This window comes from Chenopodium album, chromosome 12, assembly GCF_948465745.1.
Source record: "Chenopodium album chromosome 12, dcCheAlbu1.1, whole genome shotgun sequence".
Classification (NCBI taxonomy): Eukaryota; Viridiplantae; Streptophyta; class Magnoliopsida; order Caryophyllales; family Amaranthaceae; genus Chenopodium; species Chenopodium album.
In genome coordinates this window covers 37912530-37927656 of record NC_137845.1, presented here as the reverse complement: position 1 = coordinate 37927656, position 15127 = coordinate 37912530, and the positions used below count along the sequence as shown (strand labels likewise).

General features: G+C 35.6%; 2 protein-coding genes and 1 pseudogene across 2 annotated transcripts; 1 reads left to right on the top strand and 2 right to left on the bottom strand.

Annotated features, from left to right (window-relative positions):
• Positions 1–767: 767 nt before the first annotated feature.
• LOC145570505 (fasciclin-like arabinogalactan protein 11 pseudogene) lies at positions 768–1815 on the bottom strand (annotated as a pseudogene).
• Positions 1816–2930: 1115 nt separating this feature from the next.
• On the bottom strand, positions 2931–12049 carry LOC145570504 (dnaJ protein P58IPK homolog). The gene is made up of 9 exons (XM_081629621.1): positions 11730–12049; positions 10480–10645; positions 8475–8676; positions 8176–8336; positions 7997–8090; positions 7632–7844; positions 7413–7490; positions 6577–6795; positions 2931–3759 (listed from the first exon to the last, which is right to left on the bottom strand). Exons 1-9 carry the CDS (start codon positions 11863–11865, stop codon positions 3565–3567), a joined length of 1464 nt encoding a protein of 487 aa, XP_081485747.1. The 5' UTR covers positions 11866–12049; the 3' UTR covers positions 2931–3564.
• A 272-nt stretch (positions 12050–12321) lies between these two features.
• LOC145572363 (uncharacterized) lies at positions 12322–14739 on the top strand. The gene is made up of 4 exons (XM_081631336.1): positions 12322–12534; positions 13652–13933; positions 14015–14089; positions 14171–14739. The coding sequence occupies exons 2-4, from the start codon at positions 13859–13861 to the stop codon at positions 14468–14470; spliced, it is 450 nt and encodes a 149-aa protein (XP_081487462.1). The 5' UTR covers positions 12322–12534; positions 13652–13858; the 3' UTR covers positions 14471–14739.
• The last annotated feature ends 388 nt before the right edge of the window (positions 14740–15127 follow it).

The window sequence follows — 15127 nt, the reverse complement described above, 5'->3', positions numbered from 1 at the left end:
TTTTGCAATAAACCACCTTATAATTTTTTTTTTTTTTTTTTTTTTTTTTTTTTTTTTTTTTTTTTTTGTGCAAAACCACACCTAAATCAAAATTTTTTTTGCAAAACCATACCTTTATGCTGGAAAATGGGGTTAACCCTATTTTCCGGCGTTGACTACCCCAACCCCACCCACGAAACCTCCCCCTCCCCAGCCCAATTCACAAAATAACCCCCTCCTTCGCTCCACCCACGAAACCGCCACCCCTCCTCATCCCCACCAACGAAATCAAATTCCCTTCTTTCCACCACCTCGCGAAATCTGGATTTAGGGTGGTTCGAGTGTTAATTTAGGGTTGGGGGAGTGCGGCTAGGGATGCCGGCGTTGACAGTGGAGGGGAGAAGGGTGGCTAGGGCTATAGAGGAAGGTTTAGGGTGGTTAAAGTCGTTAAAGGGGTGTGTTTATGGTGGTCAATGCCGTGAAAGGGTGGTTTTGTGTGTGGAGCCGGGGAGGGTGGTGGTTTCGTGGGTGGATTGGGGTAGTTAACGCCAGAAACTGGGGTCAAATCTCATTTTCCGGCATAAAAGTATTGATTTGCGAAAAAAAATTTGATTAAGGTGTGTCGTTGCAAAAAAATATTTATAAGGTGGTTTCTTGCAAAAAAATTGCTTATAAAAGGTGATTTTTGCAAAATTTCCTTTTTTTTAAAAAAAAAAAATTTGTACAAATAGTAAATGTTAAGATCAAATGGAAATGGACATAATATTTCAATTTTATACTATCTAAGGTTACCAAGAATAATGAGAATTTTCATTGAATTCAAGAAGCCACAAAGGCAGCACACAACATTATCTCAGCATACCATCAAACAAAACTTTAACTGGATACAATAATCCTCAAAAAGAATAAGCAACGAAGAAATTAAAGTAGTTAACAAAATCATAGAACTGTATAGATTGAAGCAGCAACCAAAGAGATGGCAAAGACCACCTTACTCAACCTAAATTTCACCAGTTCACTGGTACCAGAAGTATCAGTACTGTCATCAGTGTTGTCATCTGAAGTATCAGATGCCTTGGCACCCTTCTTCGGTTTACCGGCTTCAGGAGCTGGAGCAGGTGCTGGTGTTCTGAAGAATGCCAAGGGAAGAAGCACTTGATCCACCTGATAAACAGCCAACTGCCCATCACTGTAAATGGAATTCGACACTGTTGTATTGACGACACCAGTAGTTATATTCACTTGGTTTCCAGAGGTGGTGACATTTAGTGGATACTCGCCATCATTGCTATTCCCAGCCTGTGTCCTTAACGGGTTGCTCGCTGTCTGAAACTCAGATTGAGCTACATAGTCAGAAAGTATATGAAACTGCACTAGCTGCACCTTCTGTTGGTCTGACAGGGAGTTCAGGAGCCCTGATTTAAGGCTAGAAAAGGCGTTGTCAGGTGGGGCAAAAATTGTGAGGCCAGAATTCGAGTTGTTGAGTTGATTGTTGATTTGGTCTGCTTCTTGAGTGCTCTCTAGTAGCTTAATAAACATCGTGAACTGACCAGCTTTTGAAAGAATCGCCGTTACATTTGTAGGTCCTGCAGGTCCAGGAGCCGGCGCCTGTGCTTGACCCATAGTCTGAACAAGGCCTTGGAGGAACAATGCTACAACAAAGAGCTTCATTTTCGTTCTTTTGTGTTTATTCTTCTTTTGGATGAAGTTGTGATATACAATCCCTTGACAGAGGTTATGTTATATACTATATTGAATCTTTTGTTAGGTATAAATATAAAGATTAAAATTAAATTTAAGTTGGATTGACAACCTCAAGCATTTAGGTGTGACAGAAATAATGTTGTTGAAATAGTGAGCATATTTTGCTTCGCAAGGCAGGAAAGTTTGTTTTGCAGAAGATATCATAGCAATCTTTTTGCTTCTTGTTGAGGACAACTTGAAAAGTAAATTAAAAGCTTTGCTTTCAAGGTGTATATGCCATCATAATCTTCCATAGATCAAATTGGTTGAAATTGGGTTCATATTTTGACAGATGAACTGTAAATTATGTTACTTTTGGGTTTGAAATGCAAGATTTGGCCTACTTGTGGGTCTGCTTCTCTCCATTGGTGGTGGGTGCTATGTCAGAGTAATCCTGTATGTCAAGTTTATCAAAGCATCCATCATCAACATTACACCCAACGTATCTTTTTTCTCCATCCATTTGCTCACTTTGAGCTTTCGAAATAAGTGAGTGAGCAAATAACAGGCTCGAGTGTACCTATATCTTTAATTCAGTGAACAAAATATCGGACTTGAGTGTATTTATCTTTAGATACATAAGGGGGTATAATAGAATTTGTATAAGTATTTAGGTTGCAGAAAAATTTGTTTATAATATAATATGGAAGTTATAAACTTTTTTTTTGGTGGGTAGATAACAATAAAACATTTTGCCGATTATTTGTTAGGCTGGCATTTTCTCGGACAAAATTATGTGTTTTTACGTAGTGATACAAACAAGCGAAAGTTTGAAGGAACATATCTTTACAAACAACCAAGCAAATTTTTGCCAATTTGTAAGGATTATACCTTAGGATCCCCTTTGAGTGTGGGGATCAAGTGATCCTTTACCGTTACCAACTTTCAAAGAGCCATAAAAAAAAAAAAAAAAAAAAATTTAAGTTTGCAACCTTTTTTTAAAAAAAAAAAAAACATATAAAAATTTTTTTTTTGAAAATTTGGAAAAACTTTTATCATCACCAAATTCTACCTTTTCTAAAGAAAGAATAGAAGAAAAGTCTTGATGTATTTGCCTATAGTGTTTTAAATCTACAGCATAATCTTATGAATGATTACCTTCCTGCCTTATACACATGGTGAGAATTATTTGTTCAAGTGGTACCACAATTGCTTAACCTTTATAATGTTACTTCGTAGAAGTAATTAGCTTAGTATATAACACTGTAAAATTAGTACAAAGTTTACCGTTCTAATAATATTAACAGACAGCAACCAGAATGATTCGGACAACTAACAGACGAGTAACACTTATTAAGGGGTCTTAAACTAATTTAGCAACAAACAATCTCTCCCAATATGTTTACCTTTGCTATATTAAACCAAATATCATAGTGTGCGACCAAGTTCTCTTGATAGGCAATCATAGAACTAAAAATTGCAAAGGTTATGCAGCTGAGCAGATGAACGGTACGCTACCAAAACAAAATTTGATTCTATTTCACATCTCACATAACAATACAAGTATAAAGCCGGTGTCAAACTTCATTATGTCACCAAACAGGAAGAACCTAAGGCAATATATTTGTTACCCTCAAACCTCATCTAATGACTAAAGCATACGCATCTCCCCAATTTTATTTTCTCATCACTATGTTGACCCAAAAAAGGCCTATTCTTGGCAAAAAGGATTGATCAAGTTTTGGATGAAGCTTCTTTTCGACCAATAATGATTCAGCGAAGGCTGAGGATTTGATAGATACCAATCAGGTGTTAGTGAAAAAAAAATAATCAGGTTGCACTGTTGAGCTCAATTCTGACTTCAATAATGCAGAAAAGGTTCACAGGCAACAGCATAGCACCTTAGAAATGAAATCCTCCAAAGTCACCACCAGGAAAGCCTCCTTCGAAATGAAATGTATACTGCTGTCCTCCGCCACCCCCACCAAAAGGATCAAATCCACCAAATCCATAACCACCACCACCGCCGCCCATTCCCATGCCTTCTTCATCTTCTCCTCTGTCATATCTTACACGTTTTTCTTCATCCCCTAGAACCTGCAAAAATAAAAAAGAAGATAAAAAAAAATTACTGAAGCTGAAAGCCTGTTTGGTAACTGGTTATAAATATAAACAATGGTACTGAGAATAAATTTGTGTGTAAATTTGGTTAGAAAATCAATGTTCATTCCCATTAACACTTAAGATGACCCCTTGAATTATCTATTTATCTTCACAAATTTTAAAGTTTTCTACTAATACCACCTCTAAAGTTGTAATGGATGGTAATGGAAAAATTATTTAAAAAAAAGAGAAAAAAAACACTCAATAGGATGAGAATGTCATGGAGATTATAAGTTGTTTTCCATACTACATTACACTTAAAATTCATTCCTATCACCGCAATTTTTTACTAACTACCAAAAGCAAGGTTTTTAAATAGGAAAATTTGTTAAAAACCATCTTATAAAAACCAAATTTTGTTGAAAACCATCTTATAATTTTTTTTTGTCAAAACACACCTGTTTTAACTTTTTTTTTGTCAAGACACACCTATTTTTAAAAAATTTTTGTTAAGTCCCACCATTTCTTCGTGTTCCGACTAATTACTTACATTTCCGGCGTTAACTAACATGTGCACCTCACGTGACCCACTTAACTCTACTTTTCTTTTATTTTTCCCCCCTTTCCCTCCATTCATTCCCCTCTTCGTCAATCCTCTTCATCATACTTTGGTTTTTATAGCCTTTTATATAATTGCACAGAAACATAAGTGACGAAGGGGGAATGAATGAAGGGAAAAAAGGGGGGGGGGAATAATAGAAAAATGGGGTTAAGTAGGTCACGTGAGGTGCACATACTAATCAACGCCGGAAATGTCAATCGATAGTCGAAATCCGAAAAGTGGTGGGATTCAACAAAAAAAAATTTAAAACAGGTGTGCTTTGACAAAAAAAAATTTATAAAATGGTTTTCAACAAAATTTGGTTTTTATAAGATGGTTTTCAACAAACTTTCCTTTTAAATAACTGATAATCTAAACTTTAAAGTAGTTATGCCACTACTTATTGGCATTATTGCACACTATAATATGGAGTACCTCATAGCAGTTAGTAGACTTTGTACACTATAGCTCACAGCCTCACCAATACAATTCTCAAGGGCCCATTTACCAGACAGCTTCTAGACTTTGATAAATAATAATCAAGCAACAGTCACAATGAAACTAATTAGAAATTTGTAAATATCAACAAGATAATGACAAAAAGCAAGCAAAGTGGAAATACATCATTCAGATCAATACATCAATGTGGAACTCATTCAACCAAACCAATGAGCTTAATTCATTTTCACATTCAAGAAATTGAAGAAAACGGTCAGCCTCATGCTTGTGATAAGCATAAAAAGCTAAAACTGTCACTAGCTGTTAGCAGCTTTTCTACCTAATCTAATCTATACTACTTTTAATTATAAAATGACATCCCTTTTTTTTTGCAATTTCAAAACATGGTAATGAACGGTCAACAAAGGGTATCAATGCAAGTATTATAAAAGTGGGATGAGGCATATCTCTGATATACACAAGGAATAATCAGATACTAAACATAATTTACCAATAAAAAAAGGCAAATATGTCAAAAGACACAATTAATGGAGCTCATCACACAAGCCTATATCACTTTAAACAAATAAGGATGCCTGGATATTATCCTTGTATTTTAACAAGGAACACTTGAAGGGATTAACAGCGTACATTGGATACTCTAAATGGAATAAACACTTAAAAGACTCAAATAACTTAGAACACAGAATTGAGAAGGTCCCAAGCTAAGTCTTACATGAATCACATTGAGCGTATCAACAAACTACACCTTGAACTATAACTAATGAACTGCTGTCTATACAGGGGAAGGCATGTAACAATGCAAGTAGCACCACAGGTAAACTTCAAAGCTTAAAAAAAAAAAAAAAAAAAAAAAAAAAAAAATTGGCTACAATCTTCAGAGAACTAAGTTTGGTGATAACCTTGACATCAAGGTCAACTTTGAAAGCAAGTAAAAACACTCGGTAAAAAATTGGTAGTATTGATATCCCATTGTAAATAAACACATACACACAAACAAAAATAATAAACTACTGTAACAAATTAAACAAACACATACATACAAACACTAACAAAGGGAACGTATTATATAAACATGTTAGTAATCCCATTATAAAAATCAAAAGCTTCTTTTGCAGTATACTATCAAATTTTACACTTGGTAAGATATGTTGTTGCTTATGAGTGTTAAATCGGCTTCCTTGATTACTGCAGTGGGAAGGAAATAAATACGAACCCACCTAAGGAAATGAAAATATGGTTAAACAAAACATTGCCCCTCTGAGGGCTCAGACTCAAAATGAAAAAGTAAATAAAGTTCTGTATTGTATCCAACTGCTAACCCGCATAGTTATTTCGATTTATTGTTTGAATCTTAGAGGCATTAGAGTTATCGGCAACATGTGCATAAGCACACATGTATTGGTGATATTCACAGCCACAGCAGAGAAGGTGGCACCAATCAAGCTTGTCACAATAGCTAAAGAAATAAGTTTGCTAAATGATCATCAAGCTCACAGCAGTCGCTTAACAAGTGGGCTTAGCCACTAAAAAACCGCATTGAAATAGATTACTATGAATATAATACGAAGTATTGGATACGTGCTATTAGAAATAGTACTAGTGGATGAACCCTTAGCCAACTCATAAATCTAACTCACATTGAGGAGCATATATTGATGGAAAATTTTATGTTGTCTAACAGGCTGATAAAAAATAAAAAGTAAATCAGAATCATCAAGAGATCAAAGAAATATTGCCCAAAGTCAAACCTCGTATGCAGCCGCAATTTCTCGAAATTTGTTCTCAGCTTCTTCTCTATTTTCAGAATTCTTATCTGGATGCCATTGTAAAGCAAGCTTCTTATAGGCACGTTTAATCTCTGCAACAGATGCAGTTTTAGAGACACCCAAAATTTTGTACCAGTCTTTTCGTTTGCTCAACTTTAGGGCTTTCTCAGCTCTCATTAGTGCTTCTCTGATGCTCCTGTCCTGTACATTGGGCACAAAATAGTTCAATATATAAAGACATGAAACTAGTTGATTGAGTTAACACAAGTTATATTTTAACTAAACCATGCCTCAGAACTTCAGCAGATAGCATTCATAGCAAAGATATTAGATCAATACAGATCGTGTTCATATATATACTTCTACATCACCAAAAATTCAATCACAGACTCTACTCAGTCGTAAATCAGTAAGGCTGTAATGGCAACTTAATATTACAAACACTTTGATTAAATAAATGAATAGGTTTGTTGATACAATAAGCTCAGTTTATTCAAGAATTCCTTCTACTGCTAACATTTCAGATATTAAAATCATGCAGCAAAAAAGTTCTAAAACATCATCTCAGTAAAAGGAAAATGTACTGTCCAAACCCAACACCTAATCTAAATTCAAGCTCAAAGAGCTGAGGGAAAGAGATTAAAAGAGCCAATTGAAAAGAAAAAGGAATGGAAGATCGACGAATCAGATGTTGTAAAAACCAAAGCAATAAGGATCAAAGATTTGCCAATTCTACTGTCAAAAATATGTGCAGCAAACATATGTAATAGATACTAATAGACACCGCAAAACTATAAAAGTTATCCAAGACAGCCAACCTGGGATTTTTGAGCTGCATTTTTAAGATCTTCCACTGCCCCTTCCCAATCTTCCACCAAAAGTTTTGCTTCACCCCTCTGAATAAGTCACATCAACATTATCAGAGAAATTATGAATTCACTGATCAGATCTCATTTAATCAATCTGGTTAGGTTGCTATAATCCCATAATTTATTAAGCTTACAAGTAAAATTTAGTAACTGTAAGTGAATGCTAACCTGTACCAAAGCCTCAACAAGCTCTTCATCAATGTTTAAGACTTCCGTGCAGCTATTCACAGCATCTTTACCTCTACCCAGTTTCACCAACACCTTACACAAACCAAGATGAAGATGCACATTATGTGCAATATGAACAGGGTCTAGAGCAAGAGCTGCTTTATAGTCCTCCACTGCAAGACGCAATTTACCTTTCTCTAAATTTGTTTCTGCCTGTGAGAAGCAATTGGTCAAATATCAATCAGTTAAACTGAAAAGGAAAATAACATGAGTGTCAAATGGTGCAAAACCTCCCCGACTCCCACCACCAAAAAAATAATAATTAAAAAAAAAAATCATGCATGGACATTGTTTTAGCCACATACACTTTCTGTCTTCTTCTGCAACTTTTTTAATCCAAAATATGCTTTCTTCAGTTCGCTGTGCTCTGGATCTAGGCGAAGTCCTTTTTGGTAATGTCTAAGAAAACAAAAGGAAAGACAAATTATGAATTTTAAACTTAATATAAGATATTACACATGTAATCATAAATTTTTGTCCAAACCTCATGGCCACATCATGATCTGCTAAATAGTAATAGGCACGACCTCTAACCAACAAAGCGTCAAGGTTGTTCTCATCTTCTTGGAGAATATAACCAGTCTCAGAAATAGCACCTGAATAATCTTGTGATGCTAACAACAATTTTACCTTCAGAAGTTTAGCCTGCCACATCATTAAGGTAGCTTTATTAAACAAGTTCCCCAAATATTTGAAAATCTTGAGAGACTTGGTGGATGATATATAAATTTACAAAAATAAATAAATACGGAGTAAAATAAAAGAAAAGAAAAAGATGGACACCTTTGAGCATGCAGGAGAGAAAACAAGCACAACTTTGTCAACATACTCCAATGCTTTCTTAAGATCCCCTGAATCATACAGACCAGAAGCTGTTTCCAGAGCACTTCGAGCTTGATGCAACTGAGAAAGCTCCTTTTCAGCAGCAGCATTTCCAGACTTGAGTTCTAGATACTTATTATAATTGACCTCTGATTCTTCATACCTATATTTGACAGACGACTCATCAAGAATAGAACTCATGAGTTCAAGTATCTTAATTTAACAAAAATCTCATACTGTTAAGATTGGAAGGGAAACAAAGTAATGCATCAGGTAGAAAATAACAAAATAATGCATCAAGAATAGAACTCATGAGTTCAAGTATCTTAATAGTTTTCTTCTCTCACGATTAGTGTAAAGGTTGTCATCTACTTGCCAAAAAATACCTTAATAATAAAAAGATAAATACGTGGAAAATTGGATTATCCTCATTTATGGTGGTTAAAAATGTAAAGATGATACTGTAGCAGGTAACCTGTCAGCAGGTGGAAAGGTGATGTTTGGCATGATATACAATACTTGTGATTGTATTAAACGGTTTTTCAACAATCCCAATATTCAATTTATGCTCAACTACTTGCATCAATATCATGGCCAAGCAGATCAATTAATTTCAAACAACTCCAGCCACCAGCCGGCCGCATTTACCAGCGGTAGCATCAAAATGCTATTACGACATGCAACAGTGGTTAAACTGGTTATATGCCCTAATTTAACTTTATGAGTTCACACTAGTGATACTGATGGTAACAACTTTAGAGCCTCTTCACAAATTGCATTGGGAAGTAAAAGTGGTTGGGTAGAAAAATGTAGATAATTCACTTCAAGTCTTACTTGAAAGTGACAAAATCACAACACTGGCACGGCCGGACTCTTACATGAACAGCAGCATAACACAGTGCTTGACTGTGCCACGGACTGAGCTCATGCAAGGCACATACAATACAAGACTTGAGCAGCAAGGCAGCAACTAGGAGATTCCTACTCTGCTACGAATAGAATTCTTCACAGAATTTAGTTTTATTTTTAGTGGATTAACACACGATTTACTAATTCCCTTAAAGAAAGCATTTTACGTATACAAAACATTTCTTATGATTATCCTAAACTCTGTTGTCTTTCTGTCATATTTAGAGCTCCAAAAGGTATGTTGTTAGAATATGCAGCTAACATTACTACTCGTTCTAATTATTCAACTTGTGTGATTAAAGATGTTAAGTTAAAGTTTACTTTAAAACATGTATGAGAACCCGATATAGTTCAAGCCTGGTCGCTGGCATTTCAGATGGCTGTTTTTGATAAGCTTGATCATAGCTGTACTGTTCAGTTTTGATTCATTTAATTTACAGCTAAGAACCTCTTAACCCGGTTTTTGGTTGGTCTATTCGATTACACTATTTCATACCCTAATCACAAGATTCCAATTCATGAAATTTAGGCCATAAAAAATTATCTTCCAAAATATATCTGTTATCTCAAAAGAAAAAAGTATGAGAAATTTGACTTTGATGTAGAATTGTTAGCCACAACGAAACATATAGATTATAAGGTACATGGCTTTGCCACTTCGCAAAAACATTAGTCTGCCCAACATTTTTTGGAGCTTCATGAATTTTGACTCATTAACATTTAACAGTAAGTATATATGCTTTACTACAGTCACTAGTTCAAACGGTTCACGGAGGTTACGCAATCTGTATTTATGCCATTGCAAAAGATTACTTTTTATGATGTTGTAACAGATTGTAGTGATAATTTTAATCTCATGCCTCAATTTTATCACAGATCACAAATTCATCTCCAATTGTATACACAACCATTGTAAAAGATATGCATAAACACAACAAACTTCAAGTATTGGTCCGTAAGACCGCCGGATGAATCACAAACCACAAGACTAGCTGTTAGTTCAGCAGAAAAATAAAAACTGAATTGACAAAATTTTCAGAGAAAAAAAATAACAAACCTGCACAGCTGACGAAAGATATTTGCCCGTCGTGAGTATGCCTCTGAGAGTGTTGGATCTGCCTCAATAGCAGCATTAAGATCCTCAAGTGCCTCACTATAACGTTTCACTTTTATACTTTGTTCAGCCTTTTGCAGTAAATCATCTGCTTTCACAGGAATTCCATCTGCATAGCAGGGATATGAGGTTCAGGTACATTGTACATAGCAATAGCGAAAAACAAAAACCACAATTGTCTTCAAACACTGGCTAGTCAAAACAGATCGTATACCGGCTACAATTAGTAAATTGAAACTATTCATGATTTTGACACTGCTTTTTTTACCTCTTAATTTAAGGATGTAGACATTCTTAAAATGAAAATACTAGTATTACACACGGCAACAAAATATGTTACTTTCTGAGGTGTGTTAGGCTCTGAGTTTAGATTGACCAACAAAATACCAAAGAAAGAGTGTGAAACTATCCTCAAAAGCTTAACCTCTAATTAGGTTTGACAATACAACTTCGCTAAGGCAGTGCTTGATGATTGTGCAAAATCAAAGAACAAGTGATAAATACAATTCTATCAACAAATATTCCAAACTCGATCCCAATTATTGAATAGAATCTGTATACACTTTTATGCGCGAAGTCCTATGATAAAACAACGATACAGAGAATTAAGTCACCTCATAATTATGTATGAAGTATAACTTATACGTCATCCTAACAATAAGCATAACAAAATTCATATTACCAGCTCTCAAAACTCACCTTAACAGCAACCAAAAGTAACCTTATTACTATGTAAAACGCATTATTAAACAAAATTCTTGTAATATACATTGCAAAATACAAGTACATCTTAATTATATATACACAATGTTTAAGCAGCACAATATATCAAAGCAAAATTCGTTCTTTTGATCCCAGATAACCCGAGAAAGCCATAAACGATAAACGAAGATCAATCAAACCAACACAATGTCGATCACAACTCATTGCAATGCCCAACTCATAACCACAAACACTTGAATTTAGCTAATCAAGTTCAATCTATTTCCAAAAAGAAACTTTTTTTATTTCCGCAGTTAATTCCGTGACATTTAATAAATAAAATTTGACATATTGCGGACAAAAGCACACAAAAAATTAACGAAAAAATTGGATTATGAACCCTAAAATTAAACACCGCTACCACACTCAATCAAGTGAAGAACACAAATTCAACAAAAATCCATTAAAAATCAAAAAAAAGGGAAATTTACCTGAAGCAGAAACAAGAGGTTGAAGAAGAAGAAGGTGACAAGCAAGAACAAAGTTGAGGATAAAAATGGTGAAGATGAACCCTCTCCAAGCAACCATATCAATGGAGAAAGGGAAAATACGATTAAGATTAATCATTCAAAAAGATTGAATATTTGAACAAATTTCTGCAGATTTATAGTTTGTGATTCAAAGATTTGTGATGGATTTGTAGAGTTTGATTAGAATTAGAATTGAATTGAGGTTTCCTGGTAATTTTGGGTTTTCAGGGAGGAAGAAAAGAAAGGCGGGGGAGGATTCGAAAGTCCTTGGTGGCAGTCCACGTAAATGTAACCTATGGGTGATTGCCACCTGGGTTTTTTTACGCAATTTCTTGGTATTACCTTTTATAAAAAAAAAGTTTGGCCTCTAAGAAGTTGCCACGTCGACATAGATCTAGAACTAAGGGAAAAAAATTGAGGCTTTCCAAACGGAGGGTTGCGAGTCATTTAGGCTTGTCTCGTATGGGCATAATGGTCTTTTTAAATGGAATTTGAATTTTGTCCACCTTATGTCGCCGTTTCGAGGTAAGGAATTTCGTTCTGTGTACTATATCCTTTTATCTTTCTAAAAAAGGAAACTCACTCAGTTTCTCTTTCCTCATTGTTTCTCTCTCCTGAACTAAATTACTATTATTCCTGTCATTGTTTCTCTCTCCTCGACGAATTTGACCCCTTTCTCCTCGACAAATTTGCTGAGCTTCTCCATCCGTCTGCAATTCTTTGGTGAAGAAAGTTTTCGAAATTGTGCAGTCCGTCGTTGGAACAGGTTAGGTATTATATCTTTAAGTTTTGTAAATTGAATTGAAAAAGTTAGGGTTATATTTGGTAATTGAATTCAATGTTATAGTTTGGGTTTATTTGTTTAATTCTTTGTTTTGAAATGCATGATTTGATTATTTCTTTGTTTTGAAATGTATGATTTGATTTGGGGTTGGGTTGAATTTGGGGAAAGATGTAAAAGGTCCCAATTTTGCAATTTGGGGAAGAAGGGCGCAATAGTTTCGCAAATTGGGAAAAAGGGATGCAGTTAGGGTTTAAATTTGGGGGGGGGGGGGGTTAACGGTAGTAATGAGCTTAGGGTTTTTCTTTGTCGACTTTAATTTTGGGAATATGTAGCGAAGTGTTAAGAGTTTAATTTTGCCGAAAATTTGAATAAATTTTGTTTCTTTTTGCAATGGATTGAATTGGAAGGTGGTTATTGTTATTGTTTTGGTTTTATTATGTATTTTGCTAGTAGTAGAATTTAGTATTAGGATTTTGTGTCAAAGGGTATGCCGGAAAAAAGTGGATTTCTGAAGAAATCGTTTTTTATATGGTGTTAATCGTTTTGGATTTGTCAAATTTTGTGTTTTATATGGTGTTAATCGTTCTGGACTTGTGGTGGGTTATTTGGATTTTGAATTCATTTGTTCTTGTTTGTGGTGGGTTATTTGGATTACATTGTTTACTCAAAGAGGTTTATGGGGATTTATGTTGTGTGTGTGTGTAGAGTTGTAGTACTATGATCCTTGATTTTATTTTGGTAAACCGAGGTATTGTTGTTGTTTAGTCTGGGAGTATTACATATTTGGGTTGAGATATATGTTTGTTTTGGTGTGTGTGTTTATGTCATTTTCCCTCTTTAGTATCCTATTTGATCCACTAGAAGTGTATTTGAAATCATGTAGTTATATTGAGTTAGTGTGTTTGGTATGACATAAATTCTCATGATGAAGCTAATGATTTGGGCAGTGTGACACTGTAGTGATGAAGAAGAAGTCTATTGTTCGCTCGATGAACAGGACAAAGTGGGGGGGGGGGGGTAAGTTTTTATTGTTTGATGTTGCATGATATGGTGGAGGTGTTTAAGTTTAGAATTTAAATTTTTGATTGTTGATTTTAAGGGTCCATTAAAAAGGGAGGTACGAAAACCTGTGGGGGCTTCCTCATCAAACCCCAAACCTGTGGGCCGTTCGAAAGCTGTTGCGAGTGGTAAACGTAAGGCAAAATATGTTGATGATGAGTATGAAGAAGTTGATGATGAGGATGAGGAATCTCAACATTTGAGCACTGAAGGTGGTTCAGATTCAAGTTCTGGACTGATTAAGGTGATGATTAAGGAGTATATGAAGAGAAAGAGTAAGAAGAGAAAAAGGAAGTCGCTGTACGGAGGCTTGAATAAGAAGGTATATGTTTAGTGTGATGTTTGAAGTATTAATGACCTGTAAAATTATGAAATGTGATAAAATATATGTTGTTATTTGCAGGGTTTTGAAACAGAAGGACATAGAGTTATGGCTGATGGTGTTGTCCTACGGACACATTATGAGAAAATTGGGAAGGTATTGATATGATTTGGTCAAGGAGTGGTTGTTTATGTTGTATTGGTAATGACTAATGGTACTATGTGCTTTGTCTTGCAGCAGCCCAATGTTGTCTGTACAGTGGAGAAGTTCTGTATTCTGGTGAAGAAGTTTGATGATACGAGGCGGGAGTTGGTTGAAAGTATGGGATTTGGGGGCTTGCTGCATTTGGATATGAAGAATATCCCGAGGCAATTCTTTTATTGGCTGATGAGTAGGCTGTTTGCTGATGGTGCAATGTTGTTTGAAGATGGATCAATTCTTCCTTTTGGGCCAAACCAAGTGAGGTCTGTTCTTGGTATTCCAATGGGAACAAAGGAAGTTCCTTTAGTTGTTGGGGATTCCGAAGAGGATACCTAGAAGATTGTGCGGGTGTTTGATCAATATGGTGTTGGGTTGAAGGGAGAAACGGTTTCCCTGAATCTTTCAGCTGCAGCCTTGTGCCCCCGGCTGGAAGATGGTTCTGTTGTGAAGTTGGAGACAGAAGTGGATAAAGAGGACTTTATGATTGCATTTTTAATTGTATCCCTTGGAATGGTAGTCTGCACGAGTTTATGTTTTTGTGTGCTGAGTTTTTATTTTGTTATTTAGGTGTTCTGTCAATGGCAAAGTAAAAGCAATTAATATGATTGTGGTGTTGTTGTATTGGTAAGGAAGGACTGTCGATCATTGAATGTGACGGAATGAATGCTACACAGAGGGGCTGTTATGGTGTAGTGGGTCCTAAAGCCCGTCTTGGGCATCAATATGTGCGAATGGCATCGATTTTGTACACAAAGTACTGGCAGAAAGTGGAGTTTCAGAATAGGAGGAAACGGATTTTGATTGATCCCTCCTACATGTTTAGGGTAATTTTACCCATGCCACGTGGGCCCAGTATTATCCCTTAAAGAATCAATCCTTGCTTAACACGTGGCGCTCCAAAAGAGTGGGAGGAAAGGCGGCCTTCAGGGCCCAAATCCTGAGAAAGCCGTAATTCGGCGCCGCCCATCAGAATTAGGTTAGAGTGACCTAATT